Source organism: Mus pahari, chromosome X (genome assembly GCF_900095145.1).
Source record: "Mus pahari chromosome X, PAHARI_EIJ_v1.1, whole genome shotgun sequence".
In the NCBI taxonomy this organism is placed as follows: Eukaryota; Metazoa; Chordata; class Mammalia; order Rodentia; family Muridae; genus Mus; species Mus pahari.
The window spans coordinates 13768420-13783142 of NC_034613.1; the positions used below are offsets into that span (position 1 = coordinate 13768420).

General features: G+C 41.5%; 1 protein-coding gene and 1 non-coding gene across 2 annotated transcripts; one reads left to right on the top strand and one right to left on the bottom strand.

The window, feature by feature from the left end:
* The first annotated feature begins 233 nt into the window (after positions 1-233).
* On the top strand, positions 234-2965 carry Agtr2 (angiotensin II receptor type 2). Its single transcript, XM_021187875.1, has one exon. It carries the CDS (start codon positions 269-271, stop codon positions 1358-1360), a length of 1092 nt encoding a protein of 363 aa, XP_021043534.1. The 5' UTR covers positions 234-268; the 3' UTR covers positions 1361-2965.
* Positions 2966-14421: 11456 nt separating this feature from the next.
* Positions 14422-14548, bottom strand: LOC115063227. Its single transcript, XR_003843108.1, has one exon. It is a non-coding gene; the product is annotated as a small nucleolar RNA SNORA17 (small nucleolar RNA).
* Between the last annotated feature and the right edge of the window lie 175 nt (positions 14549-14723).

The following is a 14723-nucleotide window of genomic DNA, read 5'->3' on the forward strand; positions in this document are numbered from 1 at the left end:
GAAATGTTTCGTTCAGAATTTTTCAGTCTAATGCTACTGAGGAAATGTTGTTTTTCTCCCCTCTAGATGTATTAGTAATTTCAGCCAGTAATGCCAGCCAGGCATGGTGATGTTTTGTTTGCTACAACCACTTACGTTATTTTGGCCTTTGACAGATTTTTTAAAGATGCTTATGACTCAAATACCCCTTAGGCTTTGGGTGTGCAGTAAACCTCTTCTTTTTCTCCTCCATTAAAGGTGTAAGAGTCTGGAGTTGCTGCAGTTCAATATGAAGGACAACTTCAGTTTTGCTGCCACCGGCAGAAACATTACCAGCAGCCTTCCCTTTGATAACCTCAACGCAACTGGCACCAATGAGTCCGCCTTTAATTGCTCACACAAACCATCCGATAAGCATTTGGAAGCAATTCCTGTTCTCTACTACATGATTTTTGTGATTGGTTTTGCTGTGAATATTGTTGTGGTCTCACTGTTTTGTTGTCAAAAGGGCCCTAAGAAGGTGTCCAGCATTTATATCTTCAATCTGGCCTTGGCCGACCTACTCCTTTTGGCTACCCTCCCTCTCTGGGCAACCTATTACTCTTATAGATATGACTGGCTTTTTGGACCTGTGATGTGCAAAGTGTTTGGTTCTTTTCTGACTCTGAATATGTTTGCAAGCATTTTTTTTATTACCTGCATGAGTGTTGATAGGTACCAGTCAGTTATCTACCCTTTTCTGTCTCAAAGGAGGAATCCCTGGCAAGCATCTTATGTAGTTCCCCTTGTTTGGTGTATGGCTTGTCTATCCTCATTGCCCACATTTTATTTCCGGGATGTCAGAACCATTGAATACTTAGGTGTGAATGCTTGTATTATGGCTTTCCCACCCGAGAAATATGCTCAGTGGTCTGCTGGGATTGCCTTAATGAAAAATATTCTTGGATTTATTATTCCTTTAATATTCATAGCAACGTGTTACTTTGGAATCAGAAAACATCTGCTGAAGACTAATAGTTATGGGAAGAACAGAATTACCCGTGACCAAGTCCTGAAGATGGCAGCTGCTGTTGTGTTGGCATTCATCATTTGCTGGCTTCCCTTCCATGTTCTGACCTTCTTGGATGCTCTGACCTGGATGGGTATCATTAATAGCTGTGAAGTTATAGCAGTCATTGACCTGGCACTTCCTTTTGCCATCCTCCTGGGATTCACCAACAGCTGTGTTAATCCCTTTCTGTATTGTTTTGTTGGAAACCGCTTCCAACAGAAGCTCCGCAGTGTGTTTAGAGTTCCCATTACTTGGCTCCAAGGCAAGAGAGAGACTATGTCTTGCAGAAAAGGCAGTTCTCTTAGAGAAATGGACACCTTTGTGTCTTAAATCTGTTAGTGGGATGCATGTAATCAGCCTAGCCATTGGTTTGGAGGCCCACACAAATGATCTTTAAGTGGCATCAGTATAATACAGTTCTTTGCTTTATCTAATCTTTACTTACCCCCCCCCAGAACAGGAAGTCAAGTAGAACTGTAAATCTTTATACTCCACCAGCTTTCAGTGATAGTGCCTTCTTTTGCTGGTCCTTTGGCATGAGATTGTCATATGTGAGCTATATCTATAATCTAGAAGTATCTGGGGGAATTATCTCAACTTATAATTAACAACACATTATGAGTGATGATTTGACATCTCAGACTTCTCCCTGGAAAATGCTGGCATTTCTTAGTGGAGTTTTTTGGTCCATTTTCATCAGATTTCTTTTTTCTTGACCAAGGGCCAATTTTAATTTCTTACACTATCCAACCATATGATATAGCATGAGAGGTGAGCACTAAGTTTAGCATGAGATACTCTTCTATATATGCTATAGGTTGGTAGTGGCTTATTCAGTCTCTAGGTATATAGTTTCTCCTTTTAAAGAAATTGTAAGTTGTATTCTTTTTCCATTTCACTCGAGTATACCTTTTTACACACTGAGTAGATCTAGAATGTAGATTAAATCACACATCTGTATTAGCTTATTCTTGCAGTTATTGAAAGTACACTATTTAGTAAAACAGAACTGCAATGAAAAAAGTATTTTAGTATCCACAAAACTGAATATACACTTTGAAAAATTTTCATCCATTTTGACTATTGTTTATTCTATTCTCTTCTGATGATTTTTGAATACAACAACAAAACACTGTATTATGACACTACGTAAAGGTCACTTTTTACATTTTTAACCTTTTGAACATGGTGCTTTGATATATTCAATGGTGACTTGAGTTTAATTATTCATGCTTTTGTTCTGGGCTTCGTCCCAAAATATCTCTTTGACCCTGAAAAAGAGAGGATTCTTTAATTCTTTAACTTTGTAATAAACTGCAAACTGGCATGGGAAAAGGTTATGTCAGACTGGAAGTTTGGTGCCTTCTTGGGGGCAAACAGACCCAGCAAATGGCAAGTTTGGTGTCCAACAAGGAACTTGTCAGAACAAAGACTCCCTGGGGAGTAGTTTGAATCTGCATTTCTGGGAACAGTTCCAGAATGTGGAGTCTGTGAAGGTGATTTAAATCAAGCCCAGGTCCACAGAGCTCATTCTTAACACGAGTACATGAGTACATCTCTTACATTAGAGGAATATAATACCTGAAGCTGAGTTACCTAAAGTTTACTCAAACTTCGCAATAAATATTAATTCAGAAGTTAAAGATGTCATTCTCTGCCTGTCCAATAGTATACCAGGTCACCTAAGACCTTCCCGGACTGCTGCTGATCTATGAGGTAGATTCAAAGTTCTGGGAACTTAACATTTCTGTCAGATTCCAGGCTTTTTAGGTTGAAGAATCCTCTCATGCCCCTTCCTTAGAAAACCCTGATTTCATGTATTCATGTTACTTTTTCAGTAAAAACAAATAGCTAGATATGTAATCAGTTATGACTTTGTGTTTTAAGTAATTTTACACAATATCTCGTAAAAATAAAATCATTACTGGGAGACCATGTGTGCTTCTTATTTTTTAACTGTCTCCAGGTTTAGACTGCTGTCTTCTCTTAGTCATTCTCCTCCAGCAAATCCCCATTCATAATTCTCAGTTTCAGCCTACATGATTACTCATTCGGGTCAAGAAGAAACAGGCATATGAAAAGCATATGTCGGAAATGAATTCTGATACCTCCTGGGGGTTCAAATGACAAACTCAGTGTCAACCAAGCAATCTGTCAGGCACAGCAGTGAAACGTGGGCTTTTGAATGTAGACTATTTCTTGTCAACATTCAGTTCATGCTATTTTCTCTACCACAATCATAACTATTAAATCCTTCCCACCCCCTGGGACTTCTCTTAGTCCTGTTTGAGATTTTTAAAGAATGCTTTCAGGGGCTGGAGAGATACATCGCTCCACAGTTAAGAGCACTGGCTCTTCCAGAGACCCAGGTTCAATGATCAGCACACACATGGCACCTATCAAGGGTCTGTAACTCCAGTTGCAGGGGACTGACACCCTCTTCCAGTCTCCATGGGCTCCAGTTGTGCACATGGTGCACAGATATACATGCAGGCTGAGTACTTCAGTTACACAAATGAAATAAAATAACAATAATAATAATACTAAGGTATTTTCTACCATGACACAAATAAGAAAGGGAGGTTCACACCAACCAGGCAGCATACATGGGCTGGCTCAAGGTCCCCCTGACACATATAGAGTAGAGGACTGCCTGGTCTGGCCTCAGTGAGAGAAGACACACCTAACCCTGGAGAGACTTGAGCCCCCAGGGAGTGGGGAGGCCTGGGGTGGGAGGTTGTTGGGGGGAGAAACACCCTCTTGCAGACAGGGAGAGGAGGAGTGGGACGAGGAACTATGGGAGGGGTGACCAGGAGGGGGTCGATGGCTGGACTGTGGACTGTAAAAAATATAAAAGTAATAAATAATAATAATAATAATAATAATAATAATAATAATAATAATAATGGGCGAGGATCAGATCAGTCTTAACTGATCTCTAAAACAGATCAAATGGGAAAGACCAGAGAAGTATTTAGTGCCTTAAATATCAGTCCTAAGTTACCAAACAAGTATTTGAAAGACACCCATGAAGTCTTTCAACCTTCATTCCAAACATAACTGAGTCAAGAGTTTCTAGGCACGTGGTGTGCTTGTGCTTAGAAGGAAATCGAGGAGGTCACTTGATAAGGCTCTCTCCCTTGTTCTCCAGTGTTTCCGTCTTTTGTACTAGGCTTCACAGAGCCACTTGGAATAACCAGTGTGTTGTACATAAAGGAAGACAGGAGTCTCAAATACTTTTGAGGAACAAATATGTTGATCTGAAGATTTTCCTCTGGTAATAGATTGCCTGGGGATATCAGAGATGTTTTTCTCTTGCAGCTTGCTGCAATACATTGTTTTCATGAGAAAGAAATATTAATTCCACATCATGTTGGCTTAAATCAAATCAATTAAATAGCATCATTAAAAAAAAAAATTCTAACCCGTTTGAATCCTGCTTCCAAAAAGACACTGTGAAGTGTGGAGAGAAGCCTATTCTAGTCTGACTCTGTCACAGGGATCGGAGCATGGCTACCTAACTCTCTGGTGACCTCACTTCCCAACAAAAGGAAGCCACAAACGTGACAAGATGAAAGAGCACACGGAGTGAATGGAGGAAGAAAAGATTGGAAGGAAAACTAAAATATATTTTCTTGCTTTCGAGATTTCCAGATAAACTATATTAGCACTGATAATTTATGCAACATAACAGAAATACATTAGCCATCACTGAAACCTCATCAGTACCTTGGAGCTGAATTGACAAGTGTGCTTGCATAAACACACCTATTAAAGCATCTTTGAGAAGAGATATTTTTCTTTTTAAAATTTCTCCACTCTAGGACGAGATAATTTTTTCTAAGATGAGAACTAATTGGCATGTTTTTCTTATTATACAGTCAGTACTTATTGAAAATTTTAACTATTTAAAATGAGCCACACATCTAATATTCACTAACAACACGATGAAGATTACTATAGACAAGATACTACATATATGCACATTTTCTTTTAATCTATTATATATCAAGTATGTCATTCATCAACCTATGTAATAGTGATTTAATATTTTAAATATTTTGACCCTGTACTTCCATCTGTTTTACTGGACAATTTTCTTACCCCATTTAGTTCTTCTCTTCTATAAAGTTCTAAAGTATCAAGGCTTTAATAAATTCATGATATCACACCTGATTACCATTGCTCAATGATGGAAAGTGCTGGGAAATACAATCATTTTATTGGTTAGGTCTATACAGTTGTTGCTGCTACATTTTTAGCAATCAATCCACAGGAGATTAGATGGCTCTGTACTTTGGCATACATTGCTACACTTGCCCACTTAAGTAGCTTGGAAGTGATAAGACATCTGAAAAGAATCTAAGAGAAAGATAAACGTTTCTTTTTCTTTCTCTTGTAACACAAACACTTATTTATAATTGATGTATGTCACAGTTGATGTGGGCTAAAAACATTTATTCTTTAAGCATATCCACAGAGCCAGTAAGAAATCCATCAGTAAGAGCCGAAATCCATCAGAGAGATATACCATACCAGACACCAGTTTTCTCCAGTCTTTAAGCAACCAGAATTAATTTTAAATTTATCCTCAAAATAAAGAGGAATGCCAGATTAAGGGTAACATGGCTAATTTTGCCCTATAAAACATGTGTATTGATGTTTTTGCCCTCATGATATCTGTACACCATTTGCATGACTGGTCCCCAGAGAAGACAGAGATGTTGTTGGATCCCCTGGGACTGGACTTATAGACAGTTATGAGCCACTATGTAGGTGCTAGAGATTGAACGCCAGTTCCTTGGGAGAACAGCCAGTATTCTTTCCTGCTGAGCCATGTCTATAGCCCCTGATCTTCTTGATGACAGAAGTGGGGGCCATCTATCCACTATATACAAAGAACTCAAGAAGCTGGACTCCAGAAATTCTAATAATGCTATTAAAAATGGGGTACAGAGCTAAATAAAGAATTTTCAACTGAGGAATACCGAACAGCTGAAAAAATGTTCACCATCCTTAATTAATAGAGAAATGCAAATCAAAACAACCCTGAGATTTCACCTCACACCAGTCAGAATGGCTAAGATCAAAAACCCAAGCAAGAGCAAATGCTGGTGAGCATGTGGAGAAAGAGGAACACTCTTCCATTACTGGTGGGATTGCAAGCTGGTACGATCACTGTGGAAATCAGTCTGGCAGTTCCTCAGAAAATTGGACACAGTACTACCAGAAGATCCAGCAATACCTCTCCTGGGCATATACCCAGAAGATGTTCCAACTGGTAATAAGCACACATGCTCCACTATGTTCATAGCAGCCTTATTTATAATAGCCAGAAGCTGGAAAGAACCCAGATGTCCCTCAACAGAGGAATGGATACAGAAAATGTGGTACATTTACACAATGGAGTACTACTCAGCTATTAAAAACTGAATTTAATAAAATTCTTAGGCAAACGGGTGGATCTGGAGGATATCATCCTGACTGAGATAGCCCAATAACAAAAGAACACACATGATATGCACTCACTGATAAGTGGATATTAGCCTAGAAACTTAGAATACCCAAAATACAATTTGCAAAACACATGAAACTCAAGAAAAAGGAAGACCAACGTGTGGATACTTCATTCCTTCTTAGAATGGGAAACAAAATACCCTTGGAAGGAGTTACAGAGACAAGTTCAGAGCTGAGATGAAAGGAAGGACCATCCAGAGACTGCCCTACTTGGGGATCCACCCCATAAACAACCACCAAACCCAGTCACTAGGCAGATGTCAACAAGAGCCTGCTGACAGGAGCTTGATATTGCTGTCTCCCATGAGGCTCTGCCAGTTCCTAGCAAATGCAGAAGTGGATGCTCACAGTCATCTATTGGATGGAACACAGGGCCCCCAATGAAGGAGGCAGAGAAATAACCAGGGAGCTGAAGGGAACTGAAGCCCCATAGGAGGAACATCAATATGAACTAACCAGTTCATATTGCTCCTTGGAACTATGCCACCAATCAAAGAAAACACATGGTGGAACTTGTGGCTCTAGCTATATATGTAGCAGAGGATGACCTAGTCGATTATCAATGGGAAGAGAGCCCCCTTGGTCCTGTGAAGGCTCTATGCCCCAGTATAGGGGAATGCCAGGGCCAGGAATGGGAGTGGGTAGGTTGGGGAGCAGGGGGAGGGGGAGGGGATAGGGGATTTTTGGGAGGGGAAACTAGGAAAGGGGATAACATTTGAAATGTAAATAAAGAAAATATCTAATAAAAATGAGAAAAAAAGAAGTGGGGGCCATATTAACACAGAAGCTACACAATAAGAATTTGAAGTTTCTTAGGGGAAGGTCTAAGTGTTGATTCCTTTCCAGTGGGAATCTCACACTCCCTTGAACCCAAGATCAACATTTTAACATGTAGAGGAAATACTGTGTGCACTGCCATTTTTCTGAAAAGATTGAAGTCATTTTAAGCCTTTCCTGAAGCCAACATTCAGTCCTAATCCTTCCCTTAAAATCAGTGAATCTGTGTTTATCAAAAGACTCCACTGGAGTGATAATTCCCATTATAAAAACTGTTACTATAATACATTTTTTGTTGCTGTAACAGCTTGAAATGTTTGTAAATAACAACTTTGAAATGGTATTCCCCCCCTCTCTGAAAAAGAAAAAAAATGTCTCCCTAGGGGGTATGCTATTATTTAGGTCTCTAACCCAAATTCTTGTTGAATCACTGGTGCTCAATGCAACTTTATTTAGATATCTGGAAGTAACTAAGGATAAAATAAATTTGGGGTCCCAATAGTCCGTTCAGTAGAATTATAAGAGAAAATTTACCTCTACCCACCATTGCCATTTATCTCCACTTGCACCAAGAGGAGGTAATGTAAGGAAATGTGAGAAGGTTGCCATCTGATCCTCAAGCTAGAAAGAGAACCTTCACTGAAGAGTATGATGATGGCACAAAGCTCTTGTGATTCCAGCCTCTAAAACTGTGAGAAAATAATTTTCTGTTGTTTAAGTTGTTTTATCTATGATATTTTATTAATCTCATTAAGGCAAACTAGTACGTATTTTCGTACTAAAGATGGTATTGTAGGAAAAGAATTTCAAAGTTGAGTTTTCTGATTGGCTTAGTGGTTAGAAATCTGGCATTCTGAGCTAATTACATTTAAAGATGCTAATGACAATGTCTAGAAACCAAGAAAGGTCTAACAGTCCATGTTATGCTATGAATAATCCTGACTAAGCAAGGAGCTCTGTGTCTATGTATGTTTTGGACACTGCTGGTAAACTAATGAATATAACAAGTCGGGTTGGTATCTTCAACCACATATAGACAAAAAGTGGTAAAAGGGATTCATTTAGTGATTTACATTCCAAAGCCAAAAATGCCTGCAAATATCTACATGTGTCCTCCAAGAGTTCATAGTTTCTTATAGCTTGATGGCTAAAATTGCCAAAACTTCTCATGCATTATCTCCTGGCGTGCCATTACGGATAACAATTCAAGCTGAACTACTATCCATGCAACGTAACTGCTACTAGAGGAAGGTCACAGCTTAGGAAATAGTGGAATCTTACTGGTTGGAACAGAGATGTTTGGGAAGATCGTAAAGAAACTGTGGGTATCAAGCTCTGAAACATTAATGATCTTTATTGCTCGTGGAAGGCTTCTTTAACATTAGAGAAAGTGGCCTCCTTACTCCCAAGCCATAGCAAATTCCTCATCTCTAGTGGTATACACTCCTGCTCATCTCAGAAAATATACCTTGCATGGTTTGGGGACACTACAAAAATCCTTTGCCATATAAAATAATACTTAGACTTTTCAGGACCACCCCCCCCCTTACCCAATTTGTTTCTAGACCTATGTATCACTAGCCATATGTCTCACCTTACACCTTAAGGTTAGGTGTAAAGTACAACTCTTGAGAAGGTGCACCACCCCTCAAAACAGCAACCTAACTTGTGTTTTGCAGTCTGTACAAGCAGAAATCTAGAAGCATATGGACATAGAGATTAAGGTTATAAGATAATAGTAGAAGGAATATAAACTGTATTAGGTAAAATTTACTGATGTGGCTCACTGGTCAGAAACTTCATTATTTGCTGTAGCTTGGGGAGTTTATTTTTAATTGAATAACATTAATTTTTGTATAATCTATTTTGGAGCAAAATGTAGTAGTTTGTCTTGTTGGTAGGCTGAAAGGTGGCCAACCGTTCATAAGATGGAAAGCAGGTCAGAGAATGGGAAGAGAAGGAAGTAAAGGTTAGGGTGTAACCAGAACTAAAGAAGTGAGGAAGCCATGGAGAAACTCACTGCTTTATAAAGCAATTTAAAAAAAAAAGTGTGAACAGGAACAGAGATGCCCTGAATAGATGAGAAATGTGATTTCCAGAAGTCAAAGGTTATTCTTTGAAAATCCCAGTATTAAGTGTGGGAAATCTCCCTAGGAATTGTTTTTTTTTTTAAATTGGATATTTTCTTTATTTACATATGAAATGTTATCCCCTTTTCCGTGTCCCCCCAAAATCCCTTTTCTTATCCCCTCTCCTCCTGCTTTTATGAGGGTGTTCCCTCACCTACACACCCACTCCTGCCTCCCCAACCTCGAATTTCCCTACACTGGCACATCTATAGAACCTTCATAGGACCAAGGACCTTTACTCCCATTGATGCCTGACAAGGCCATCCTCTGCTATATATGCAGCTAGAGCCATGGTCCCTCCATGTGTACTCTTTGGTTGGTGGTTTAGTCCCTGAGAACTCTGGGGGTCTGGTTGGTTGATATTGTGGTTCTTCCTATGGGGTTGTAATGCCCTTCAGCTCCTTCAGTCCTTTCTCTAACTCTTTCATTGGGGACTCCATGCTCAGTCCAATGGTTGACTGCGAGCATCTGCCTCTGTATTTGTCAGGCTCTGGCAGAGCCTCTCAGGAAACAGCTATATCAGGTTCCTATTAGCAAGCACTTCGTGGCATCCACAATAGCATCTGGGTTTGGTGTCTGTATATGGGATGGATCACCAGGTGGGGCAGTCTCTGAATGACCTTTCCTTCAGTCCCTGCTCTACACATTGTCTTTGTATTTGCTCCCATAAGTATTTTGTTCTCCTTACTAAGAAGGACTGAAACACCCACACTTTGGTCTTCCTTCATTTTGAGCTTCATGTGGTTTGTGAATTGTATCTTGGGTATTCCGAGCTTCTGGGCTAATATCCACTATCAGTGAGTTTATACCATGTGTGTTCTTTTGCAATTGGGTTACCTCACTCAGGATGATATTTTCTAGTTTCATCCATTTGCCTAAGAATTTCATGAATTGTTAATAAAGAAGATCCCAGAGGCTTCCTCAGACAGTAGAGCCCATTGATATTGCTCTTGCTTGTCAATTGTAACTTGATTGTAACACTTTATTGCTAAGGACTCCATATACTTTGATCATAGGACACAGAGAAATCAGGCTTGAACTGAGCCGGGTGCTTCCTCCTTATTGGTTAGTTTTCACATTGACAAAATGTGTAATGCAGGCTGATGGGAGAGACAAGTCTTCAGCAGTCTGACCCAGCCGGGAATCCTTCAAGCTACAATAATGACTTGTCAGGCAAGATATGCTTTCACTTACATGACTATTATGGGGATAACCAATCACTTTCTAATTAGAGGTCTGATTTATAGGAGGGAACTCACAGCTGGTTATGTAAACCTAGACAAGAGTTTGCGGCTATGGATGTCATAAATTTGAGGGGGAAACCTACTACTATTATTTTTCTAAATGGATGTCTAAAACTGTGTTCTAAATACTCACATCAATGTCTAGCCATTGATGTTCTTTTCAGCCTCTGTCTCAGGAGCTTCTTATTGCAGCGACTGGTGTTCAATGTAAAGACTCACTGACGTTCAATGGCCTAATAATCAGTTGTTGAATGTTTATCCCTCAATAGGACAAATCTATAACTCCTTAACAGGAACATTGTGAAAGAGGGCCCAGAAAAAATTAGAGTTTCATAATGGGAAAAATGCCATGAAATGCTTCTAGAAGCCTGTAATTACTGTTGTGGTCAGTCTAGACCTTTGAATAGAGACAGAAGTCACTGACCCAGGAAATCCAACTTCAGTGGAAATAGTTACATCCTAAAAAGGCTTTGACCAAATGGCAGCTTGTAAGTGCCAAAATTGAGGTGAGCATGCACCTATGGTGGAGAGTGTAGTCAAAGCAACAACAAAAGTAATTGGACTCAGGTAATCTATGGCGATGATCATCATGGTCTTTCAAATTCTCATTTTACTGGAAGCATTGAAAACAACTACAAACCCCAAGCAACTCAGACTGGAACCAATTTAGATCTAGTATTTGAATGAAGCAAAGGATGTGTCCCTTACAGTGAGGATCTCAGTAGACTGACAAAAGTTTGTGTTATTAGTCTTTCTCCAGCCTTCTCTACAGCGACCTATGGCCTTTTACTAGGGTAACTGCATCGAGGAAAGGGAAATAACCAGACCTTTTGGAAACTACTGAATGCTGGCTCTGAACTGAAACTAATTTCATAAGCCCTTAAGTCTCAGTGTAATCTACCATCCAAATTCAAGTTTATGGAGGTCAAGTTCTCACAGTGGACTCTGAGTCCCTGAACTCACGCTGTGGTTATGGCTTCAGAATGCATCATTAGAGAAGATATACTCAGCTGCTGGCAGAGTTCTCACACTGGCTCTCCGATCCATGGAGTGAAGGCTGTTATGATGTAAAGACTATGTATGGGAGCCACTGCATTCCTATGCTGATTGCAGAGATTAGTGCCACCATGACGAATATGAAATGTGCAAGGGTGCTGATTCCTGCCACATTCTAATGTAACTTTTATTTCAGTGTATGTGCCAAAGACAGATGGATCTTGGACAATATGAGTCAGTTATTGTAAATTAACCACGGGATGACTCTAATTGTGGTGCTATAAAAGATGTGGTTTCATTGTTTGAGAAAATTAAGCACATCCTCTGGTGTGTGGTATGAAGTTAATGATTTTGCAAATGTTTTCCTCTATCACTGTAAGTAAGCCTCACCAGAAGCAGTTTGCTTTCAGCTGACACATCCAGCAATATACTTTCACTGTTCTCTCTCAGGGGATATATTAATCATTTCATAAATTTCTTTCTCTGGAAGCCCTGAACAATATATTATCCATCCACATAAGTGGGTGGTACCATCTCTGGGCTGGTAGTCTTGGGTGATATAAGACAGGAAGCTGAGCAAGCCAGGGGAAGCAAGCCAGTAAAGAACATCCTTCCATGACCTCTACATCGGCTCCTGCTTTCTGACCTGCTTGAGTTCCAGTCCCGAATTCCTTTAGTGATGAACAGCAATGTGGAAGTGTAAGTTGAATAAATCCTTTCCTCCCCAATTTGATTCTTGGTCATGATGTTTGTGCAGGAATAGAAACCTTGACTAAGACAAATTGTGTATAGCTATAACCTTATCTGTGCATTAACCCAATAAACACAACAAATGTACACTATACATATATGCTTTATTGATTGATTGACTTTTTCAGCTTTTTATTGATTCTTTTTGACTTTCACATTAAGCATCCCAATCCAGCATCTACACCTCCCCTCATACATACCCTCCATTCTTGCAATCTCCCCCCGCCCCTGCACACAACAGAAAAAAAATCTTGTTGTGGAAGCTATAGTGTGTCACAGTGTGTCCCGCAGTATACACTTCTCTCCACACTTCTTTGCTTGCAAAATGTTCATTGCAATGACTTCATTGGTCTGGTGTGAAGTGTCAGGCTTCTGTTACTCTGAGGAGCAGACAAGAGGAAGGGTCAGCTCTTCTGCACTCATACCCTTACCAATCCCATGACAAGGGCTAGTTCTACTATGCTGCCCAGGTGAGGTTCAAGCCCTACCCCCCACCCCGAGTGCTGCAGCTGATGCCAGATCTCCTGCTCTTGTGCTCCCAGGACAACACTTCTGTCTGCTGCAGGTGGTGAGGGTCAAGGGTAGGAATGGGTCTCTCTTTCTTGCCTATAATGCTGCACTCAGACAAGTTGTGGGGCCAGCTCTTCTATGCTCACACCCTTGATTTTGGCTCAATCACACCATAGTCAGGCCCAGTGCTGTGCCTACTCTCCTGAGTGCTGCAGCAGATGAGGTATAGGGACATCTGCTCTCTGGATGTCGTTGGCAAGGGCAAAAAAGAGGGGAGGAGACCTCCACTCACCAATGCCACCAGACAACAGACAAGAGGCAGAGTCATCCTCATGTTTGGCTCACCTGAAACAGCCACATCCAGGGATATATATATATGCCCAGAAGTACAGAGGTTGCTTCTCTGAGTGTTGCAGTAAGAGAGGGTTGGAGCCAACTCTCCTGCTCTAAGAACCTGGTGGCCAGCTCTCCTTGCCTGCTATAGGTGGCAAAGGGTGGGGGGCATCCCTTCCTCGCTGATGTCAAGGCACTACAGACAAGTGGCAGGGCCAAATCTCCCACACTCATACCCTTAGGGCTGGCTTGTTCCCACCACCAGAGTCATCTCCACTGTGCTGCCCGGGCATGGTGCAGGGTCTGCAATCTTGGGTATTACAACTGGTGAGAGGCAAGGACAGCTCTCTGCTCTCATGACCCTAAGGCCAAGTCTCTCACCTGACACAGGTAGTGAGGGGTGAGGAGCAAAGTGGGGCAAAGACAGTATTTCTCCCTCATCAATCCCACTGCAGAGGCCAGCTCTCCCATGTTTGTACACTCAAGGCCGGCTCACCCACAACTCCCACAATGTGTTGGGCCACTCTCCTGAGTCTTGCAGCTGGATAGAGACAGGATCAACTCTCCTGCTCTCATGCACCCAGGGACAGCTCTCTCATGATGTCCAGGTGAAGGGTGGGGCCAGTTCTCCACAGTCTTCAGATATCAGCATGTTCCTGAGCAGCACCCTGGACCAGGTATGTCCTCCTGGCCTTTGGTTGTAACAGGCCACTGTTGTGGTAGGATCATGGACCCAGACTAGGCCACCAGTGACAGCACAGGTCAGGACTCCACCATGGTCCCAAGTGACATTGCTAGCTATTCACACGAGAGTGTTCCTCACTACCCTCCAGTCCCCTGTTCTGCCTCTCCTCTTTGTGCCCACATCCTACGGTTTCTCTTTTTCTTCAATTTCTCCACAACTTCCTTTCTCCTCTTACTGTTGCCAGGGGTCCCTGAGTGTTTGGGGTCACCTCAGGGGTGGTCTCAGGAGTACTCATTGTGACACTGGGCAGGGCTCATCTTGGTCATGGTTTGTCTCCACAAGTCTGTGTGGCACTAGGCTAGTGGTCATCTCAGGCTAGCTCCCTGTCTGGGACCTCTGGCACCAGGCAAGTGGTTTTGTCAGGCTCATTTCAGCCCCCCTCCCCCAGGGAATGTTAGGTTACTAATCACTCAATCAGATATAGGTCAGAGCACTGAGCATAAACACAGCCTCTCCTCTGCCACCTACTGACACAAATGTGATACAGCAGACACACCAGCAATTCTTCTAGGGCATTTGTTTGTCTTTTTTTTTTTTTAAATATAAACTTTCTCCCAGATCGTCCTGCGCCTCTTCTGCCCAGGAGGGGTGTTCGCCTGGCGGCTGTCCGCAGGCTGATACAGCACCCAACACCTTGCCTCCCCGACCGAGGAGGGGTGTCCNCCTGGCATCCAGCGCCTTTCCTCACCCGA

Bases quoted from the DNA above. Each gene is read 5' to 3' on its own strand.
- Agtr2 (XM_021187875.1), top strand. From the start codon at position 269: ATGAAGGACAACTTCAGTTTTGCTGCCACCGGCAGAAACATTACCAGC.